At 35.2% G+C, this 21,281-nt stretch overlaps 1 protein-coding gene across 1 annotated transcript in view; it reads left to right on the top strand.

Annotated features, from left to right (window-relative positions):
- Positions 1-19,502, top strand: part of CEP135 (centrosomal protein 135) — a 30,713-nt gene extending 11,211 nt beyond the window's left edge. Inside the window, exons 12-26 of the mRNA XM_084204438.1 lie at positions 85-228; positions 733-876; positions 3,237-3,314; positions 3,474-3,625; positions 5,344-5,459; positions 5,531-5,685; positions 6,144-6,199; positions 7,181-7,349; positions 9,269-9,379; positions 11,129-11,314; positions 12,204-12,413; positions 13,363-13,565; positions 16,954-17,058; positions 17,438-17,584; positions 19,325-19,502. Coding sequence (XP_084060564.1) covers positions 85-228; positions 733-876; positions 3,237-3,314; positions 3,474-3,625; positions 5,344-5,459; positions 5,531-5,685; positions 6,144-6,199; positions 7,181-7,349; positions 9,269-9,379; positions 11,129-11,314; positions 12,204-12,413; positions 13,363-13,565; positions 16,954-17,058; positions 17,438-17,584; positions 19,325-19,346 — 1,998 coding nt within the window. The 3' untranslated portion in view covers positions 19,347-19,502. The remainder of the gene's footprint in view (positions 1-84; positions 229-732; positions 877-3,236; positions 3,315-3,473; positions 3,626-5,343; positions 5,460-5,530; positions 5,686-6,143; positions 6,200-7,180; positions 7,350-9,268; positions 9,380-11,128; positions 11,315-12,203; positions 12,414-13,362; positions 13,566-16,953; positions 17,059-17,437; positions 17,585-19,324) is intronic.
- Positions 19,503-21,281: the final 1,779 nt, after the last annotated feature.

Genomic DNA, 21,281 nt, shown 5'->3' on the forward strand with positions numbered 1-21,281 from the left:
AATAGGAAGAGTTCTTTTCTGGAATTAATTTTTCAGATGTTTTAATTAGCAAATTTTAACATAAATTTATTGATCACTTTTCAGAGTGAAGAGCTTAAATCAATCACCAGAGAAAGAGATGAGCTGCGGTCTGTGCTAGACAGATTTGAAAAACACATGATAGAAATTCAATCCAATGTCAAATTATTGACTGCAGAAAGAGATAGATTAAAAGTTCTTTATGAGCAGGTAAGAAAAAATTGTTTATAGTTAACATTAAAAAACCAATTAATACTTGTTGTACTGTTGGTTATTTAGAATGAAAAACCTAATAGAACACAACCAAGGCTAATGAAATGCATACATATTTTTATTACTTGTTAATAAATTATGTATTCTAGTTAACTTGAGAGCTATTAAAAGTTATTGTTCTGGCATTTGTAAATGATAAACTTCAAGAAAAAACTAGTAGAATGCATGAGAAGGTTGTGTAAAGATACAGCAAAGGAGCAAGAAAGGAGTAGTTAACTGATAAGAGAACAGTGAAGTTAGGCTGTACTTGGGACAGTAAAGGAGAAGAATGATAATTATTTTGACAGTGTAAGTTGGCATTCCACTGAGTGATTCAGGGAATACATTTTAGTTATCTAGAGAAAAATAAGATTATAATGGGACTTCTGTAATTACAGCATTTTGTTAGTGTGTACACTATATTGCAGTCCATGTATGCTAACAAACTATAATCTTTTAAAGTCTCAGAGTGAATTGAACAGGATGAGAAGAGAAGCAAAACACAGTTTGGTTTCTCAAAGTCACATAGAAGAAGAAAGAGACATTGCACTGGCTGACTATAGAATACTAATGGCAGAAAAAGAAAGTCTTGGAGAAAAATTAAAGGTGAGCTTTATAGCTTTATTGCTTACATTGAGGTGGCATATAGGGAAGGCTTATACAATAATGCTGTGTTTGTGTTTGGCTGTCTATCAGTTCCCCTTTTCAATAACTTTGGACTTCAAACTCACTTGAGAGCTCAATGAACTTATGTTATTATAAAATAAGAGCTCAATGAATTTATGTTATTATAGAATATCTATTATTATTATTGTTATTGTTACTGTTGTTGTTATGAATTAGCAAGTTTTCCTGTAAACACAGTCCCAAGTAGGGTGTAGGAACATGCTTTAAAGTATTTAAGGGCAAATGCATCATCACCTTGTGTGGGAGACCTAGATATGGAGGCCCAGCCATAGAATACTTCTTGCATATGCACTACTTTGAAGATGTTTGAGTGTCATTGTGGTGGTAGAAATCATGCACTTCACTCACAAGAGAGAAGCAGCAATATATTTTATTCACTTACGGCAGTGATTTTCAAAAATTCAATGGTGGCTTAACAAGGTTTGATGGTAAGGTACATGTGAGTATTTGCTGCATAGAGGCCAAGGTCAGACAAAACTGTCAGGGAGACTTTCCCATTGAGCCATGAAATTCAAAAGGGTCTTCTTCTTTCCAGACTCCTCAGAGGAATGGCTGGATCCATATTTGGTCAATAGTTCGTGTCTAAAGGATTATAGCAATCAATCCTTTATATCACTTAGCTAACATTTCAACATTTCAGTGCTCTCATTCCCAACTCATAGCTGAGTGTGAGATGCTAATAAGGATTCTCTCTGCCTTAACAAGTATCTTTCAGAAGCTTCCCAGCTCAAAGGGAGATGCTGGTGTGCAGCCTGCTGCCATGCAGGAGAGCTCAATGGGCCATGGGCCATGCTCTATTCATGGACTAGGATGATTGACTTCTATTTGCATACCAGCACTATTTCAGTGGCCACATGCTCAGCTAGCCCTCAGCTGCTGCCAAGCAAGATTTACAGCCCTTAGCTATGTGCTGTTAGCTCTCACCCCCCAGTCCTCCTTAAGCTGGATGCAGCTATCAGGAGGGTTACTAGTGCTTAACCAAAAAAAAAGAGGGGGATGGGGTGGAGCACACTGTCACAGTCACATATGGTTCTTATCCTACAAACTGGGGACTATATAGGCTTTTTCATTTTTGCTGATCTTTAGTTACTGTTCCATTTTTTAGCATAGTATATTTTAAATGACACATAACTGAGCCATGTAACATAAATTCAATCCAAGTTTCAGTATTTTTGACCTTTAAAAAAATGTTTGTTACCACGACCTTGACAGGAAGCCCAGGAATGTGGTGGAATCACCAGCCCTGCAAATGTTCAAAAACCATGTGGATATGGCACATAGGGACATGGTTTAGTGTTGAATGTGGCAGTGCTGGGTTAATAGTTGGACTTAATGTTTTAGAGGTCTTTTCCAACTTAAATGATTCTATGGTTCTATGACCATGTCATGTCTGGTATTAATGTGCATTAATGTGCATTAATGGTTGTAGTCAAGAGCCTATGATTTCAAGGGATTTGTTTTCCTGCCTTCTTAATGACCCTGTATTGGTCATTAATATAATGTTTTAAAACTTTTTGAAAATCATTTTTATGGACTTATCTCAGGACAACATGTCAATAGTAATTGTATGATGCATGCTTCCATAGTTTGGTTTTACTACCACAAAAATAAAGACCTGTTGAGTATCTGAATGGAGTGGCAGTAAATCTGACCTCTTTGCTTAAAGCATGTGCATGCAGTAATAGAGATGTGTTTCCAGCTCCATCCTTTCTTCTGATAGGTGACTACCAATGTTTTAAATGTGTGCCACTTGGAAATACCTTTACAAACACACTAATCTAAGGCATTTCTAGGCAGTTTGAGAGTTTTTTTCACTACAGTTATGCACAGAAGTCAGGGAACAGATAAGTAATCTTTAAAATTTTCTTCATAGATATAGGGAAAGGCCAGTTAGCTTTGCAGTATGCCTTACATGTTGTAATTAATAATATTTGAATAAATTTATTTAAAATGTCTTAGGGCACTAAGTTATACATGCATGCAACCTCATGTAGCTCAGTAAACTCTACAAAAGCTCACAAGTATTAATTTGGTTGGGACCAAATATAAATAAACTATTTTAAAAAATCTAAACCAAGAATCAAACCCAAAATCAGTGATGTTATATTAAACTACAGTAATGTATTTTCAGCTAATGTTCTGTAGTTTTAAGGAGAGAGCTTTGCATTTGGTCATTTATCTAAGAATGTAAAGCAATATTTTCTGAAACATGAAGCTTGAATTTCTCAGGTTAAATCTAAAAATGTCTGTCTTTTTACATGTAATTTTATATTTTTCAGATACATCAAGAAGCAGCACACCATGAAAAATCAAAGCTGCAGCATGATATTTCAGAATTGGAGAATAATATTCAAGGAGTAAGTGCTTTTTAGGAAGTAGGCTTTTATTATTTCTAAAATAGGATAGACTCTTCCAGAAATTAATTTTACTATCTGTTTTCAACTTAAATTTATTTAAAAGCCAAGTTGTGATAGCTTTCTGCAATAATAACCTTTGGTATTTATTTTAAATTGCAGCTTCAAATTGAAAAGTGTGAGCTAAGGACTACAGTCTCTATCCTGAAAGAAAGAATAAACTATTTGGAAAATGAATTAAATCTGAAGTCGAGTAAACTTGCCCAGACTTCTGATGATTCTTCTCAATTTAAAGCTGAGATTTGCTCACTTCAGTAAGTCTGATACAAAATGTGGTGATCTTTTACAGATGCTAGAATAATTCTGTTTATTCTGTGACTGTATAGCAGAGTTGAGTTCCTGGGAAAGACTATAATTATAAATATTTTAAAAATCACTTGGTACAGCTTGTATGTTAAAGAAAAATAGGTATAAGTAAGGAAATTGCTATGGTAGCTTTTCACAGCAAGCTTCTCGTGGACTTACTTGATGACCAAATATACTGATAATTTTTATGGCTCATTCTAGAACTGTTTCCTCCAATAACCATATTCTCTGCTTAGGAATGTAGCAGAACTGAAAGTTTCTAAAAGGGTTCCTAGTCTCTGTTAAAAGACGACAGAGGCCTTTGCAACTGCAGCAGTAGGACCTACAGTTTTGAGAACTGGTGTCTTATGATCCACAGACACAGTCTGTAGGGATTTTATCAGCCTGCTTATTAAAACTGGAGAATTCAAGTATCCTCATGTATTTGTAAGGCCTGTTTAAACTCACAGGATCACTGTGCTTTTTTAAACTTGCTTTAGTAAAGAGCTCCCATCAGGTGTCTAAATGTCATAGAACAAGAAAAAGGCTTAGAGAAAGTGAAAATGGTATTGAACGGTATTTGAAAAGAGGTGGAAATGAGAGCTGTTGATATAAAAGATCATTACAGGATGGGTAATGCTGTAGATGACATTTTTTGGATATTTTACAAGGGAAACCAGGGTCTGTGGGGTATCCCCCACCTGAGCAGTACCACACTGCACCCTGTAAAAGCACAGCACCTGGGGGATTACTAGGAGGAACTGAAGCTGAGCAGCAGGCCTTGCAGTTCATCTAATGCTCCCAATTCACAAAGAGGACACGAATTATTAGGTTCCTGTCATTTCAGTGTAAAGCAGTAATATTGCAAAAAGAAGACGATGAGGAGTAGGGCTGCATTTATTTTAGCATTTGGTTTTATTTTGTGCATGGTGGAAATGCTGTGTTTGCTCCCTTGTCCTTTCTTTTTCCCCTTTGAAGTGGATGAAAGCAATCTTTATAGAGAGACATGTTGTATTCTGCATTAGGGAGGATTTTTCAGAATGAAAACCTTCTCTAGCTTTTCGGGGATCCCACTTGACAGGGATTTTCTCTTTACCCGTTTCATAAATAATCCCTTTCATTACTTTGGAGTTTTGTTATTTATTTGGTTTTTTTTCCTAAGTCACTTTGATATTTCTTTCCAAGAAAAACAACTGTGTAGGTAGATGATTTCAAATATCTTTCAGGCTCTTTATTTTTTAAAACTAGGATCAGGACTGTAGCTGTCAATTTGGTTGTTTCTTAAAATGTGGTGGGGCTGATACTCACTGCTATGAGCTCCATATCAAAAACTTTATAAAGCAAGAATCAAAAGATTCAAGTAACATTATGGAGAGTAACAGAAATCAGAGGAGGTGAATGTCTCTGGCTAAGGTGGTTGCTTCACCAAGGTTCCATTACTCCATTTTGCATTGATGTTGAGGTGGACTTGAAGCAGGAGTCCAAGTGGTGTTGGCCTCAGCAATCCTTAAGTCCTCCCTCTCCTCAAGGGAGAGGCTGTATCACCAACCCCATGCTGCTGGTTGGTGATACAGCCCTGTCAGGAGGTTATGGTGGGACTGTTCCAGCACTTGAAGCAGCTTAAGAGCAGAAGTTGAAGACCCAGAATAAGTTCCAAGCTTCTTTCAACTGTATACTCATTTTTCAGGCTCTTAAATGACCAACAGCAGAAGTCTGTTGAAGATTTACAGCACAGATTGTCCCTCAAAAAGGACGAACTACTGACAGCTCAAGATGAAATTATAAAGCTGAAAGAGATAATAGGTAATCTGTAACTATTTTTTGTGCTTATTTCCTGTTTTTAAAATAGAAAGCACTTACTCTTTTGTTTTCAGATAGGTTAAACCAGAGGAGCACTTCACAGGAAGAAGCAGTCAGTGTGCTGAGAAGTACAATTAGTGTTTTGGACAAAGAAAAGGACAGTCTTCAAGAAACCGTAGATGAAAAAACAGAAAGAATTGCATGCTTAGATGACAACTTAGCTAACAGGGTAGGTCCAGTAAAAGTACTACTTGCATTCCACCTGGGGATTTTTAAAGCAGTTATATTTTAGGGAGACATTTTGCCTTGATGACAAAGTCTGTGCAGAGCACATATACACTGTGCTTGGACCCAATGCAGAGTCATTTGCCAACTCAATAGAACTTTAATTATGAATGTTACTGTAGTCCCTAAATACTCCAAGAAAATAAAGAAGCATTTGATTGCATTTTGCATGTGGAGGTATTTATTGAGATATAAAATACTAATCTGAGATGACAAAATCTATAGCTGACTTCCATCTGTTTCAATGACAAGACAATCCTTTCTCAGTAAAGAAAAGAAACTTGGAAGTTACTCATTGGTGAAGAACTAAAATAAATGTTTACATTAAAAGTTCTTTAATGAAGTGTCCTCTTATGTTGCAACTTAATAATATCTAATACACTTTTGATTTTTTTTCCATAGGAAAAAACAATCGCTCATTTACGTTTAACTCTCTCTGAGCTGGAGTCCTCAACAGAGTAAGTAAAGAGTAGGATGCCTTCTTTGGAGGTTTTGTTTTATGTAGTAGTTTCAATGGGAAAGTAGATGGCTATTTTAGTTATTTTGATGAAATTGAGTGAATTGTTTGAGTCAAGTAGAGGAGTGTACTGTGTTGATAAAGATGTAGTGGACTTTGGAAGGCACATCCTCTGCAACTGTGTTGCAGGCTGCTAGGGAACAGTTACAACTATCATTAACAATTCCTTGTCTGTGTTAATTTCCCTAAACTGGTAAGATTTCCTAACTCTTGGTCAAGAAGTAGCTTTCTAGCACTCCACTGGGTATTAGAGTGACCCAGGTAAGATTCAGAGCTGAATTCTTTATGATTGGCAATCAAATTCTTCTAGCTTAAGATACCAGTACAGTCTTAGTTAAAATGTATTTATGTAGTTTTTAGCTGGGCTTCCTCTGATCTTTCATTCTTTCCTCTTTTTGAGCATGACATTTTAAACTATAGCATCTTAAAAGCAAAAATTTAAACACCAATATTTAAATATTTGAAGATCAATGTAACTGAATATTTGCTACATTGATGCATGAGCTATATGTGTCAAAAAATAATGCCAAAGTTCACCTAAGTTTATGGATATTTATAGTTCTAGTTTTCTGTTTAATCTTTTCAATACTCTTTTGATAATTGTCCTTCAAGTGTAAATTATTTGTCTTCTTCCTTTATGGCTTATAAAATATGCAATTACCATAATCACTACCAAACACAAATAAACCTAGGTATCTGAAATTGCTCTTTCTCTAATAAGATACATCTTACCAGATGCATCTTCAAAACTGAAGATTAAATCCCTCTTATTTCTGCATATTGACATTTTCCATACTTAGTTTACATTATATTTAGACTCAGTTTGTCATCATTCAGAGAGCAAGAATTTTATCTGATTATTTTCAGCAGTATGTGGTATAGTATAAGAGGGGACAGCTTCAATAAAATTTTCACTTGATAGCCAGATGAAGGACAGGCTGAGCAACAGAGACCGTGAGATAGCCAGCTTACATCGCCAGCTTGATACATCCCAGCTAGAGCTTGCAGAAATGGGAAGAGTAAAGGAAATGGCTCTGAAGGAAAACAGGCGACTGCAAGATGACCTGGCTACAATGGCCAGAGAAAACCAGGTATGAAGACTGTACCTGATAATGATGTATTAAATCATTTATTGCTTACTTGCATCAAAACTGCTACATCCTCAATATTGATTGAGGCGTTTAATTATTGGTATTTCTTGAGCCCCTGGGATGTTGAAAATCATTGGGCAGAAATGGTAAAAGCAATACTTCAGATGCTTAAGTGTAGTCAATGCAGTGAGGGAGAAATGGGCAAGCTTTCAGTTTGGTAACCCTTCCTGAGATTAAAAAAGAAATCTAAATAAAATAAATCTAGAACATTATTATTTATAATGTAATGAAATTATGTTAATTGGTTATATCACTTGGCAATCGGTATTTAATTGGTAAAAATTGGGTTTTATTATCTGTGGAAGTGATTATTGAGAGGGAGAAAGAAACTCCAAAAGCAGACATCAGATTATCAGGTGAAAGTGAGAGGGAGAGGAAGGGGATTGGTAGCACATCTGAATTTGTTCTGGTGCAGTGATTCATTCATTTCATCCATCTAGTTTCCATGAAGCGTTGGATTTAATGAGTGAGGTATGCCATATTTTAGATGAGGGTGTTTTGGAGATTAGGCTGTTGGAGGAATAATGAGTTGGTTTTGTGCAGCAGCTGGTTATTGCTGACCAAAAGCCTCCCCACTCCCAAGTGCATGACCTGGATGCCTCTATAGTATAGAATGTCTGTATGGACAATATATAACCAAAATGTTTTGTGTTTTATAGGGTAAGTAACATCTTTTATTGGGCTGAGCATTATAAAGTCTTTGTAGAGGGTATGTGAGAGTTATCTTAAGAGTGAACCTGGAATTTTGTTGCAACTCATTACATACAGCTTGTATAGCAAATACAACTACTGCAGCTCCTTGTGAGATTCAAATACCCTTTAAAATTTTCATCCTGATATACAAGTGTTTGTTTGAATTCTCTCTAAGTGCCAACACTAAAAACAATCAGGACATTGTTAACAAAACTATTTATTTCAATCCCCCTCAGTCACCCCAGCTGAGTCTGATGCCACAAAGTATAATATTGCAACATGTTTCAAGGCAGTGATGTAGGACCTTGAACAGTTCTTGCAAAACATACAGTGCAATATATAAATGTGGGGATGTAATACTGCAATTAGACCTGCTCTTTACAGGTGCCCAATAAGATGAAATAGTGATTAGTATCATAATATGATGATGAAGGTTTTCCCAGTGTTTGGGAAGGCTACCACAGAGACAGGCAGACTGTTTTTAGCATATGTTAAATAAGGCATACAGTAAAAAGGCTAATGAATAGTAATATACCACAAAAAGAAGAGGGGCAAGAAATAAGGCAGCATCCTTTATTTCCCCACATTTGATCATGGAGATAGAAAAAGATACTTGCAGTTTTGGCTCATTGGGCTAGAGGACTCAGAAGAAGAAGAGAGCTGAAGCAGAGAAGGACAGAATGAGCAGTTCAAATATCTCAAATAAATTCCATGGTGCATTTTTGATGTTTAGGTTAGTAGTGCATTTAGTTATTTTGTCTTGCAATTCTACTTTAAAATGAATGTTATGTTAGAAAGTTGGCTTTCTATTGATCTAAAACTTTTCCTTTACTCAGGGACACTGAATCTTAAAGCTATAAAAATTCCAGCTCCCAAACATCAGTATGTTAAATTTTCCAAAGATCAGGGTGTGTCATCCGGGAAGCTGCATGTTTTATGAACTGGTGGGATAGTCATTGTTTATTGTACTTATTCTTGCCTGGAAACTCTTTGGTGTATCTAAGGTAACAGGGGATATTTCTGAGCTCTACAAATCCCAAAGAGCTTTTTAAGTAGAATAGAAAAAAAATCTAGGGCATATGCAATTACTTTGATTTAATCTGAGAGAGTATTATATAGTAATTAATTTATTGCAAAGCACAATTTTGCCTTTATGCAATCTGTAGGCTATCAGTACTGAGCTTGAAGATGCAATACGTGAAAAAGAAGAAATGAAAACCAGGGTTCATAGTTATATAACTGAAGTCTCCAGATTTGAGAACTTGATAGCTTCAAAGGTAAAAATATAATCCATAGACAGTTGTTACTGCATTCAGTAAAACAAAGATTTGCATGGTTTGGGTGCTGTTCTCTCTGCCTGTCCCATTTCCTTCTTTTGTTTTTCCTTATTTTCTCTGCAGTGTTTAAAGCTACTGGTGGGTGCAGTGTTTAAAGTTACTAGTGTTCATATAACACATTGTTAGATCTGAAGCACTAATTAATTCTAGCACATCATAATTTCGTGGATCATGTTTTAGTTGGCTATAACCCTGGAGATTGACAAACATGTCATGTTTGAATGTTATTTTGCTTTTGGGGTTTTGACCAGGCAATCAGTAAAATAATGGGTACTGTTTCATGATTGTAGGCAGTAAGCAGCTTATAAAATGATTTTACTTATTTTGCCCTTTTGGAAAAGAAAAATATTTTATCTGTTCTGCATAAAATTGTAAAAATAGTACTGTTAAAATAGTGCTCTGGTTCAATGTCCTTTATCGTGATACTTGGATTCAAAAGCATGATATATGCGAGTTAAAACTTAAAATAATTTTAAAAAGATAGGATTTGTGTCAAGACAACTGAACTGGCAAATTTATTATGTAACTTCGAACTAGGAAGAATAAGTTTTGATCTGACTTCAACTTGCATGTCTAGATGAATGCATGTAAATTCAAGCACTTTTTACCAGAGAAACTGAAGCATGGAGAAAAAGTTAAGGTCAGTAGCAGGTTAGCTTAGAACTATCAATCTAAAATATTTAAAGTTTATTTTTTAAGAATTTTACAATATATCATGTGTTCAAACTACTTCAGCTACAGACGTGGCTACATCTTTGGCAAATGATAATCCAGTTATTCAAGTTGGGTACCAGGAAGCTATAGAATACACAGCCAGCAACTAATTATGAATGCCAACAACCAATTATGAATGCTTGATTTCAGGGATTTTTCTAGTATTGTGTCTGGGTAATGCCTGTGGAGACAAGGATTTACTTTTCTGCGCAGAGTTCACTTGCTAAGTCTCAAGTTTCTATTTACTAATGCTCCACCTGATCCTGTCTGTACTTCCCAAGTTCTGCAGGATACAAAGAAGGAATTTCAGAAACAGTTGCCTTTCTCATTAGATTTACACTGATTTATACTACCAGTCTGCATATCCCACTGCACATTACGTGAGCAGGGAATGGAGGTAAATAGGAAAAATTTATCCCTGCCTTATAATCCACACTTGGCCAAAGTAAAATTCACAAGCAACATTTGTTCTGTCACTGCAGAAATGGTGAGCACTAAAGCTTGCATTTTTGTACCTCTGTGATAGACTCCTTAGGCATATATGCTCTAGAAGTTTACCATTGTTTCAGGCACTGCTGTAATACAAATATTTATAAGAGTAAAGTAACTAAAAGAGCTGAAAATGGAATTTCTTGGAAAGGGCAGCATGCAGTGTATCTCAGTAATGTGACCCTTGACAATGCAGAGAGATCCAAAATAACCCCTCTCCTGGGAGCCTTAAAACTCATTAGCAACTCTTAAGTGTAATTTCATTTTACTAAAACTTAATGCCATAACTGTATTTATTTGCTATTTGGACTTGGAAGAGGGATGATGAATTTTAATAGTTGCCGGATAGTGGGATTAAGAAAATGAAGGATGTTATGTTTTCTAGGGGGGAAAAAAAGAAGAGATATTGTAAGAAATAGGCATGAAATGAGGTGAGACAACTTGAGGTTATGTTGATCATTGCAGAGCGATTTACTGTTTCATTAGGAGAAAGAAAACCAAGAATTGTTAGAGAAGTTCCGGATGCTGCATACACAAGCTGAAGGCTGGGAAATGAAGGCTCATCAAGCTGAAGGAGAAAGCAGCTCCATTCGACTGGAACTCCTTTCAGTAGATACAGATCGGAGACATCTTCGAGAGAGAGTAGAGTTTCTGGAAAAAGAGATTCAAGGGGTAATAACTTGTGCAATGGAATTCCATCTAGGACAGTGGGATACGTCCAAGTGCTTTTTAATAAAGTCAGTGTATGATTTTTAACACCTTAATGGAAAATAATTTCTATATGTGAATGTTTCAAATATGAATGCTGGAGTTTTGGAAACAGTAACTGATTAGTTACTGTTAGTTTAGATGTGCTTTGCTTTGCTTCACCCCTGCTTGCCCAAAATTAAAATCATGGCATATATTTTCATAGTTTTACATCTCTTCTGTTGGGTTATCACTGTTACTATGACATTGTTAGAAACTTTTCTTTAGTTGCTTCAGAACATTTGCATATAGTTTTATGAGTATTTTGCAAGCTTAGTTCTTATGTTTCTCTGAAGCTTTGAGTGAAGTATTTGAAGCATTGATGGCTGGAGTCAAGGAAAAAATCTGGTAGACATCCAAATTCAGAATCAGGATTCCATAATACTTATTCCTAGACCAATTTTGTAGAACATAAGGGTTCTATTTTTGAAGCAAAGGCTTATACTTTAAAAGCAATGAGAGAAGTTCTAGAGCATAATTGTGGTGGATTGACTGCATTTTGTCCCATGCTTTTAATTAGCCAGAAAGAGTTAGAGATTATATTGTAAGCTGAGTTAAAAAATCGGTCGTATGTTTGGGGTTGAAGCTTTTTAATTCTTGTTCCACCCTTTTATAGTACTTGTATAATTACTCAAGTTTGGTGATTAAAAATTGCAGAGATGGTTTATTAGTTGCCCTTAGCTATGTTTTAGGGAGAGGGAAGGAATATTAAGTTAATTTTATAGGAAAAATAAGGTGTTAAAAAACACAGGTTATTCAACAGGAAACTCTTAAATTTAACACTGAAAATGTATCCATATTTGGTTTTGTTTAGCATATTGTTGCACATCAAGTATATGAATCTCAGATCTCCTCCATAACCAAAAATATGTCCCGATTGGAAGAGGATCTTAAACGTGAAAATCAGGATAAGGCTTCTGTGTTGGCAGACCTCACTTCTGTGAGAGAACTCTGTGTGAAACTTGAGGCTAGCAAAGAACTTTTAGCTCGACAGCTGACATCCAAAAGCATGGATTATGAAAGGGTAAGCAGCAAAGGCAAATTTAATTTGCTGTAACAAAGTAACTTCCTTTGCTTTTAATAGGTTTTGGAGAAAATAATTACTTCTTAGAGCAAGGTAAGTAAATTTCATCATTATTTTTGTGGCTTTTTTATAAATTATAAATGTTACAATATACAGATCTGTAGCTGTGGGTTTTGTACAAAAAGAGGGAGTTTCTTTGATTCATTATCACAAAATGTTGCAGGTGTAGTTTTAGCTACACCTAACAGACAGGTTATATATATTTCTTTTTGTTTTTAAATTTACACAAATTTTATAAAAAGAAAATAGTGCATTTCTTATTTAGATAGTAAATATCTTACCCTAATGGTTTCTGTTCAATTCAGAAATTTAGAAACAGCTGGAATTCATTGAATATTTTGAAATAGTTTAAAAAGTTCTAAATATTCATATTTTCGGAGCCTTTTTCTTTACAGCTGATTTTGTCTTCATTTAGTGACTTGGTCAGCATTTCTGGGACTGGAATATTCATGACCATGAGAACAGTAAAATTTGTTTATATTCACAGAACTGAAGAGGAAAACAAGTATTCCTACATTTTCAGCAAAGCCAAGAGGCTAATTGTGAGCTGACCTAGTCAAATAGAATGAAGTATAGTAAATACTATTTTTGTACTTGTGTAAAGTTCCACTGTTAAAAGCAAATTCGTGCTCCAGATACTCACGTTAACATTTCCAGCACTCAGTAATGCAGCTCCCAGTAAAACATTTGACGGATGTACAGCTTGAATAGTTTTAAATTAAGTATAGTTTAAAATTATTGTAGCCTTTACATTATCTTGTGAGCTCAGTTTCTTATTCTTTTTTATTAAACTTCTCTTCATTTCAGTTTTTGTAACAACTCTTCACAAAATAAAATTCTCTGTGTTTGTAAATTAGTGTATTAATAACATATAAAATTTGTGCCTTAGGTTCTAGGAGAATTAGAAGATACAAAATCAGAAGGAGAGTTGCTGAAAAAGCAACTATCCAGTGAGAGACTTACAGTTCAGAATCTTGAAACATTATTGGCTACTAGTAGAGACAAAGAATTTCAGAATCAATTAACGTCCCAAGACAAAGATACCGAAATTCAGTTACTGAAAGACAAGCTAACGCTGGCTGAGAGCAAACTGTAAGTTTAACAAATGTGTGTGTGTTATGTGCTTTGCAAAAGAACTATTACTATGTGACAATACTTACTCCCAAAATCTGGGTGTTCGGTATGGCTGAGCAGATTTCTGCAGCAATGTCTTTTGGCCTTTCATGGCATCATTTAAAGTTTCTTTACAGGTCTTTCATAGTGCTTTCAATTAATCAGCACTTTGGTGGACATCAGTTTAGTGCAAGCAGTAAACTTAAACAGGAGTTCTAAAGGAAACATCTTCTACACAAAATTTCAATGTGTGTTTACTGCTCACAAAAAAACCCCAAGTATATTAAATTCATGGTAAATGTGAAGTGCTTATCTACTGAAGATGCTTGTTGTCCTTGCTTTGATTACATAAATCATTATTACATAATGATACATACATTTTCACTTGCATAACAGTGAAGTCATAGTGCTTTAAAAAAAGCAAAAGTACTTTTGCTACTGTTGATATTAACTGTTGTGGAAAAAGTCCTGTGTCACTTATTATTCCTTTGAGATACAAACAGAACTAAACCTGCCATCTCCACTAAATGTGGCCAGCAACAACTTCTGCTGTGGATCTGCCTAAAGAAGCAATAACTGTTAGCAACACTTGTATAGGAAAGACTGATCTGTTTGGAACAAGGAAATTAAGAGAGGAGGTACTTTGTGTGTGTGAAATTCTCCTAAGGATACATCAGCAGGAACTAGTGGCAGCTGTGCATTAAATAGCAAGAAGGAGGAGTAGCAGCCAAGTGCAGATGTGGTGAAGAGTAGAGTCAAAGCAGAATTTCAGATGTAGAAATCCACCTGTTAAGTAAACACTAATGTAGGGAGAGAAAGGAAATGTGGAAGTTAATGGAACAGTAATACTCCTCATGAGGTATAGAATATAGCTCACTTAAACTGTCAGGAACTTGGTGACACAGCTGTGCAAGAAATATGCTTTTGGTTGGTTTATGTAGAGGCTACAACTTGTGATAGCTTATGATGGTCTACCTCAAGTAGCAGTGTTCTCAGTGAATCTGGAAATGATGACATTATTATTGCAAGTAATTGCTTCATGTTTAGTATTGTTGAGTTTTGTTTACTTGGGGAAAAAATGATAATTGCATACAAGGAACATAAGCTAATAGAATGTCCTGATTACAGAGTTCAATATTGAAAGTTAGAAAAAACACAAACCAACAAAATCCCAAAAACAAACAAACAAACAAACAAAAAGAAATCAAAAGGAAAGAAGGCGTTTTTAAATTAAATTAAGTTTTTTTAAATTAAATTGAATCCAGTTACTTTGTGTACAAACATTATAAAACTGTTTAACTAAGTACTTAGTAATTTTTTCACCATTTTTTCTTTTGCACACGTGGGGGGTATTTTGCACACAGGGGTAATTTGTTTTTTGTAAATGTTAATACTTGCAGTGTTAATAGGGTGAGATATTTGCAGGAAGAAAGAAAACGTTCTCTTGGAGAAAGAGTGGACATTCTGTTGAATTGTTTTCCACTGTTTATCTCAAAGGTTCTGCATGTTACTAGCAAGTGTTCAGGTGTGAGAACTAGTTGTATATATCTTATTTTCTACTATTTGGTTTGTGATAGTTGTAGTCTAAAGAGGAGGAACTTTAAATGGTCACAGCTGTGACTGACGTATGTGACAATTATGTTTGTGTCTTGCAAAACACACAAATTCATTTGACTTTGAAGAATTTCAGCTATAACTGACAAAAATCATGTGCCAATATTTTTGAACATTATTTAAAGTTTTAGCTTTGTAGTACCTGTCCCTCTGCTTTATTTAGAAAATGGCACTGCTACAGCCTCTGACTTTAGAGGGATTCTCAGAATTAAGTTTAACTCGTGAAGTTCTCCAGTGCTGAAATTATGAGTTATGTAAAGAATAAGTAGTTGTTACTTTGATTACTGCATGGGTGATAGTACAGTAAATGAGGTCTTGATGCTCTAGAGTGATTAAAGAATTAAATAAACAGAGGAGATAGAATAGCTAAGCTACTTCTTGAGAGCTATATGTATCTACTGTGAAAGAGACGGATATCCTCTGAAAATTGTGTATCATCATGTAAACTTACATGATGGTTACTGTGCATATATTTAAATATTTCTAAATTTTGGTGTGATTTACTTAATGCTCTTAATTTTGTTTAAATGTCATTGACACGGAATGACCTCAGAACTCACAAACTATTTGCTTTCTTTCCTTATTTTACAATAATGATATTGGGCCCTGAATTCTTACCTCCATCCTGAAAGCATATGCCTGTCTTTGAAGGACATATAAGCTATCATCAAGATGTCTTGTCTTCTGCATCTGTTCTCAACATACTGGATCAAGATACCACTCTAGGAATTTTACTGATGAATAGGGAACATGGGAAAAAATATTCTGCAGTTTTATTTGGAACAAATCTCTTGAGTAGTTTTCGTCTTCCTGGAGTCAAAGACCAGCGGGTGCCAGACAGGAAGTCTGTTGACTGAGCTGGGAGTGGAACTCATTTTTCAGAACTCCAGTCCAGTGCTTTAGCAATAAACTAGTACAACTTTGCTTCTCCACAAGAGACTTTTGAGCACTGCACCTCACAGTGGCTTTGAAGACTGTATGGAATGACATAGCTGTCTAGATTCTTGTTTAGACAACTTATTTTACATGCAACAATTTCTTTTTCTTTCTTTATAATGTAATTGATGGTATTTTGCAACCAAGCATTGAATAAGCCAAGCTGATGATTTACTGAGAATTACATTAATATGTTTCTGAAGATTTTCAAGGCTCCTTTTAATTTTGATTTTTGCACTTGAAACATTTGGGCCCAAATACCAAGGGTGTAGTTAACAAGCTTTCAGACTCTGGGTTTTGCTGGTCTGGTATTTGCTTTAATACAATTTTTACTTAGATTTGGTTCAGTTGTATTCATGGCTAGCCAGATAGTTCCAGCCTACTTGATAAAATTTTTACTGAAGCCATTGTCTGTTAAGTTTGTAATTTTTTGTGGATATTTACTGCCTTTTTCTTCTCTTTTTTTTACACAAAGACTATCTCAAATTACAGCAGAGGACAGTAAAGCAATAAACTAATGATTTAATTGTTTTGTCTCTTTTTATCAAACATGTTTGTGTTTACCTTTGTCTGAAAAAGAGCATGATGTAGTCAGGATGTAGTGGGAGGCTTGCCAACTTCTTGCTTTATTCTCACGTCAGGTTCTTCCAGAAACTTCCTGTTGCATTCATTTGGTTCTTGCTACTTCTAATTTGCCTTTGATTTAGTTTGTCAAACAACATGTTCAGTATCTAGTTTTATCTTTCTCTAACTTCTCTAAGCTCATAGATGATGATTGATGAAAGAAAACTTTGTTGCTTCTCATGATTTTTTTTAGAAGCAGCAATAATAGAGAGGTTTCCATGCTTCGAAGTAAAGTTGCACAGATGCAGACTGATACTGATGTTTTAAAAAGGAAACTGACAACTGAGCGATTTGAACGGTAAGATGCTGGTTTTTCAGTGAGTTCGCTTTCCCTCCTTATTTCTTTTTTCTCACTTTTAAAACTGTTGCTTTTTTGAATAGTGAGGAACTTTTATGGAAAACTCTGTTCCTCTTGTCATACAAAATTTTCATCTTGAAAACTGCTTAAAGAAAAAATCTTACAATGTTTCTGAATTTCTTCGTAAGTTTTGTGAGTTTACCACTGCCTCTAAAAATAAAAAAAAATTCCTTCTCATGAAAATAAAAAAAATCCCTTCTCCAGAGTTAGACTGGAGGGGCATTAGGAGGAAGTGAGACTTCTTGCAAGGCTCTGTATTGTTCCTTTACCGTGGTGCAGTGCCAGGTGCTGTGTAGCTGAGGGTGCTGTGTGTTGGCAGGGAGCGAGCCATCCAGGAGATGCGGCGGCACGGCCTCTGCACGTCCTCGCTCCGCGCGTCGCCTCCGCTCAGCTCCACGCTCAGGTCTCCCTCGCCTTCCCCAGAGCGCAGCGCTGCCAGAACAGCTGAGCAAGCAGCAGCTGAAAAGTAAGTGATTTCAGTTTAGCAAGTCTTTTCTGTTTAAGAGTCAGGTGTAAACTGTTTCTTAATAATACCTTTGTGAGTATATGAAATTGTTACACGCTTCAGATGTTTCTAAGTTCTGCTTTTGCTGTCTCTCCTACTATAAAATATTGATTGCATCCAATAAATGCAAAGTGCTCTCCAAAGACCATATAATATAATGGATTCTCCTTCCTCTTTTTCTTAATGGCCTTGCACCACCTGACAACTTTCAGATGTATGTTGCCTGCATATTACTACCGTTTATTATATCCAAATATATTTTACCAGTTTATTATTGTAAATAGTTATCTCCAAACAATGAATGGTTCATATTAAGAGGAATGCCATGAAATTCTCCTGAGTACAGCAATGAAGGAAAGACACTGCAGAGAAGAGTCCAACTAAAATGCATTTGAACCCTAGACTAGATGAAACTATCTCCAGAACAAGTGCATAAAAATAATTAAAGTATTTTTCATTGTTAGTGCTTGAGTCTATGAATGTCTAAGATCGTGATCACTATAGTCCATAAAAAAAGAAATCAAAATCGGCCTCTTACCTGCTCATTTTCCCTGTCATGTTTGTTCTTTTAGAGATCATTGTTGCTTTAGATTATGCCAGTTATGTGTTACAGGCTGATTATTGACTGTATTGAATAGTATTGACCTGTCCTATATTGAATAATAAATTGTAGTGAAAAGGGGAAGGACAGGAAGATATAAAGAGTGATCGTTGTAGGAAATATGTGTGGTGTGATAGCTCATGAATCTAACAGATTTTAAAGTTTATTTTTGCTGGTAAATACATATGGCTTGTTCTAAGCTTACCTTTATTAACAAAAACACAGGTTTCTTGAGAACTGAGCTCAGCCTGGCATGAACCCACATTGTCAGCAATTTTTCTCTTCTGCGATTTTTGGGCAAAGCAGAAAGTGGAAACTGTAGCAAATGAGATACTGACAGTGGGGATGAAACAGCAGATATGCCTTTTGCTTTACTGGTGAGCCCCTAGGCATACCCTGTTATGTTGCAAAACGACATTTTGACTGAGGTGATGACAGATGATATATTTCTGAGAATGAGTATCATCAGTAGAGTACTGTCTTTAGTCTTTCTTGCTTTACAGTGAGTCCTGAGAGTAATAAAACGTCCAGTTGCTGTGCTTGGAGGATACCATGTAGTGCACTGTTTTTATCTCATATTTGTATCCGTAGTTTTAACAATGTCAACTCTGTACTATATCTTACCAGAAAATACCCCATTTTTGTCAAGAGTGTATTTTAAAGAACGTGGGTTTTAACAACTGAATTCACAAGCAGTTGTTACGCATAGCTTGCCTTTTAAATTTATCAGTTACAGTAGAGTGATCTCAGCAGAGCTGTTACCATCTTTCATCCTTCTTGTTTATTCCTTCTTGGGAGCTTACCAGAGTAAAGTGTACTCTGTAGTTACTGTTCTGTTACAGCTGTCTCTCTCTGACCTGATTTCATCTTCTCAAGAAATTTTCTCGTCCTCCTTGTCTCACTATTACTTTTGTAAATCATTTTAGCAATGGGTCAGTGGTGTAAGTAATGGGTCAGAGTAATTAATATGCTAAAAGTGGATATTTGGAATAACAAAAGACCATTTGAGGAGGCTAAAGCTAATTACTGCTTTTTGTCCTAATATTAATTAGTAAAATACAATAGTTTCCTTTATTTTGACATCTTTTCTTGCTCCACAGAAATGTGACCATCAAGGAATAACCAGTACTTGAGTAGCTGAAGCATTACCTTGTTACAAGGACTTTTTTAATATAAATTATGAATACTTGTATTTTACCTCTGTTTTCTTCAAATCACTGATTACCCTTGAAACCTCTGAGAACAGGTGAAGTAATCAATTTTGCAAAATTCTGCTTTCCCAACTGGCAGGAGTGACTGACTTTTTCTGGCTGTTTGACAGGTTTTATATCAAGCCTGGCTAAGTTTTCTTACTTTTTTGGAAACATAATAATTAAAAGAAGGAAATGAGTATTGATTTGACAATCTCTTGTTTTCATTTTTCTATTTTATTTGTTTGCTTATCTCATATGATTGGAGAAGTTTATTCATCTTAATGTGAGCTAACACAGAATAACATCCCCAACTGTGTTAAAAATGCTGAGCCAGTGCATGTTTTCTACTCATGATGATTTCCTATGTTTGGGTTTCTAACAAGTGTTTTCTGTTTTCAGGTTATCCTTTATGGTATTTAAAAGTATCAATTACCTATTTTGTGAATGCATTTTGTTTACTGTACCTTTTCTTAATAAAAAATATATATCAGTTATTCTTTATTACTGTTTCTATCAATCTCCTTTTGTTTAACCTTTGTGTGAAATTGCGTTTTAAATATCCCCATATTTAATGAAAAGTGAAGAGAAAATTTTTAAAGATGTATTGAAATACTTGAAATATTAAAAAATTCTCAAAGTATTTTATATTCAAACTTCAACCACAGCTGGAGATGTTTTTCAAATTTTGGTTTTAAAAGTTCAGAGCAATCTGGAATCATTCACACAGTTAAGCTCAAGCTGTTGGAGAGGTGACACAGGACTTTATGTTGTGACGTACATATTAGGTAAATGAAGTGAGAACTAATCTTGAAAAATATCTGGTGTATTTAGCAGAGGAGCATTTCAAACTTAGACTTTGAAGTAATATGCAGTCAGGAACATACAGTTTTCTGAAGAATTACATGCCAGCAGGGTGACATGGTGTGTATTCATAAGAATTATACAGAGCACTTGAAATGGGAGGATGCATTGCTGCATGTCCTTGCACTGGCCAAAAGGTCCTGTTCTGCTTGCCTAAAATCCAGTAAAAACCTCTTGAGTATCAGCTAACATTACAAGCATCTCTAAAGTGCAAACAACATGTTAAATAACATAGGGGGAAAAAAAAATTTTTTTTTTGCTCAGATTTTATCTAGTTTGCAACAAGATTGTTCCACTTAAAAATGACAAAGAATATTGTGTTAACTGAAAATATTGTATCATATATTATGTATTAAATTTTACTGATTAAAGCCAGCTTAGAACACCAATTCCAAAGTACCTGAAAATACTTGTATCACTTGAGGCTTCTCAGCCATGTAGGGAACTGTGTATTCTTGGTGGGTGCATCTTACACATTTTAATTGCTAGGTCTTTAATTTGCCAGTTACAGGAGTGAAGAGGATTTTGTCTCTGTTACTTACCCATTAAGACTGTTTGTAATTAAGTCAGTAGTTTCCACTGATGCTAATTGGTGTTAATTATTCAGGTTGATTTAGGAAGGAGGAGAAAACTCATGTCCTGCTCTTGATGTCTTCAGTGGTGACTTTTAAATATCCTGTTTTGTAAATAAACCCTTTTAAATTGGAATTTGTTTTTGAAAAGCTAGTGTTCCACTTTGTTAAAAACAGTGTGTTTCATCTTACTGAAAAATGCATATTTTGGCATTACAATGAAAACCATAACACTTCAGTTAATAGTAATTCCTACATGGATATATCAATTACAAAAAATTAGGACCTCGTTGAACACAGGTGTTATAATAAAATTGGTATCATTTGGTGACTAAAGCCTGTGCAGATTTCTAGTATTAAATCAGTACTAATATTCAGACTGTAGTATAGCTGTCAATTTGTCTTCTTGTTACTATTATTTTATATGCATT

The sequence above is a fragment of the Fringilla coelebs genome (genome assembly GCF_963513975.1).
Source record: "Fringilla coelebs genome assembly, chromosome: 4".
Lineage (NCBI taxonomy): Eukaryota > Metazoa > Chordata > Aves > Passeriformes > Fringillidae > Fringilla > Fringilla coelebs.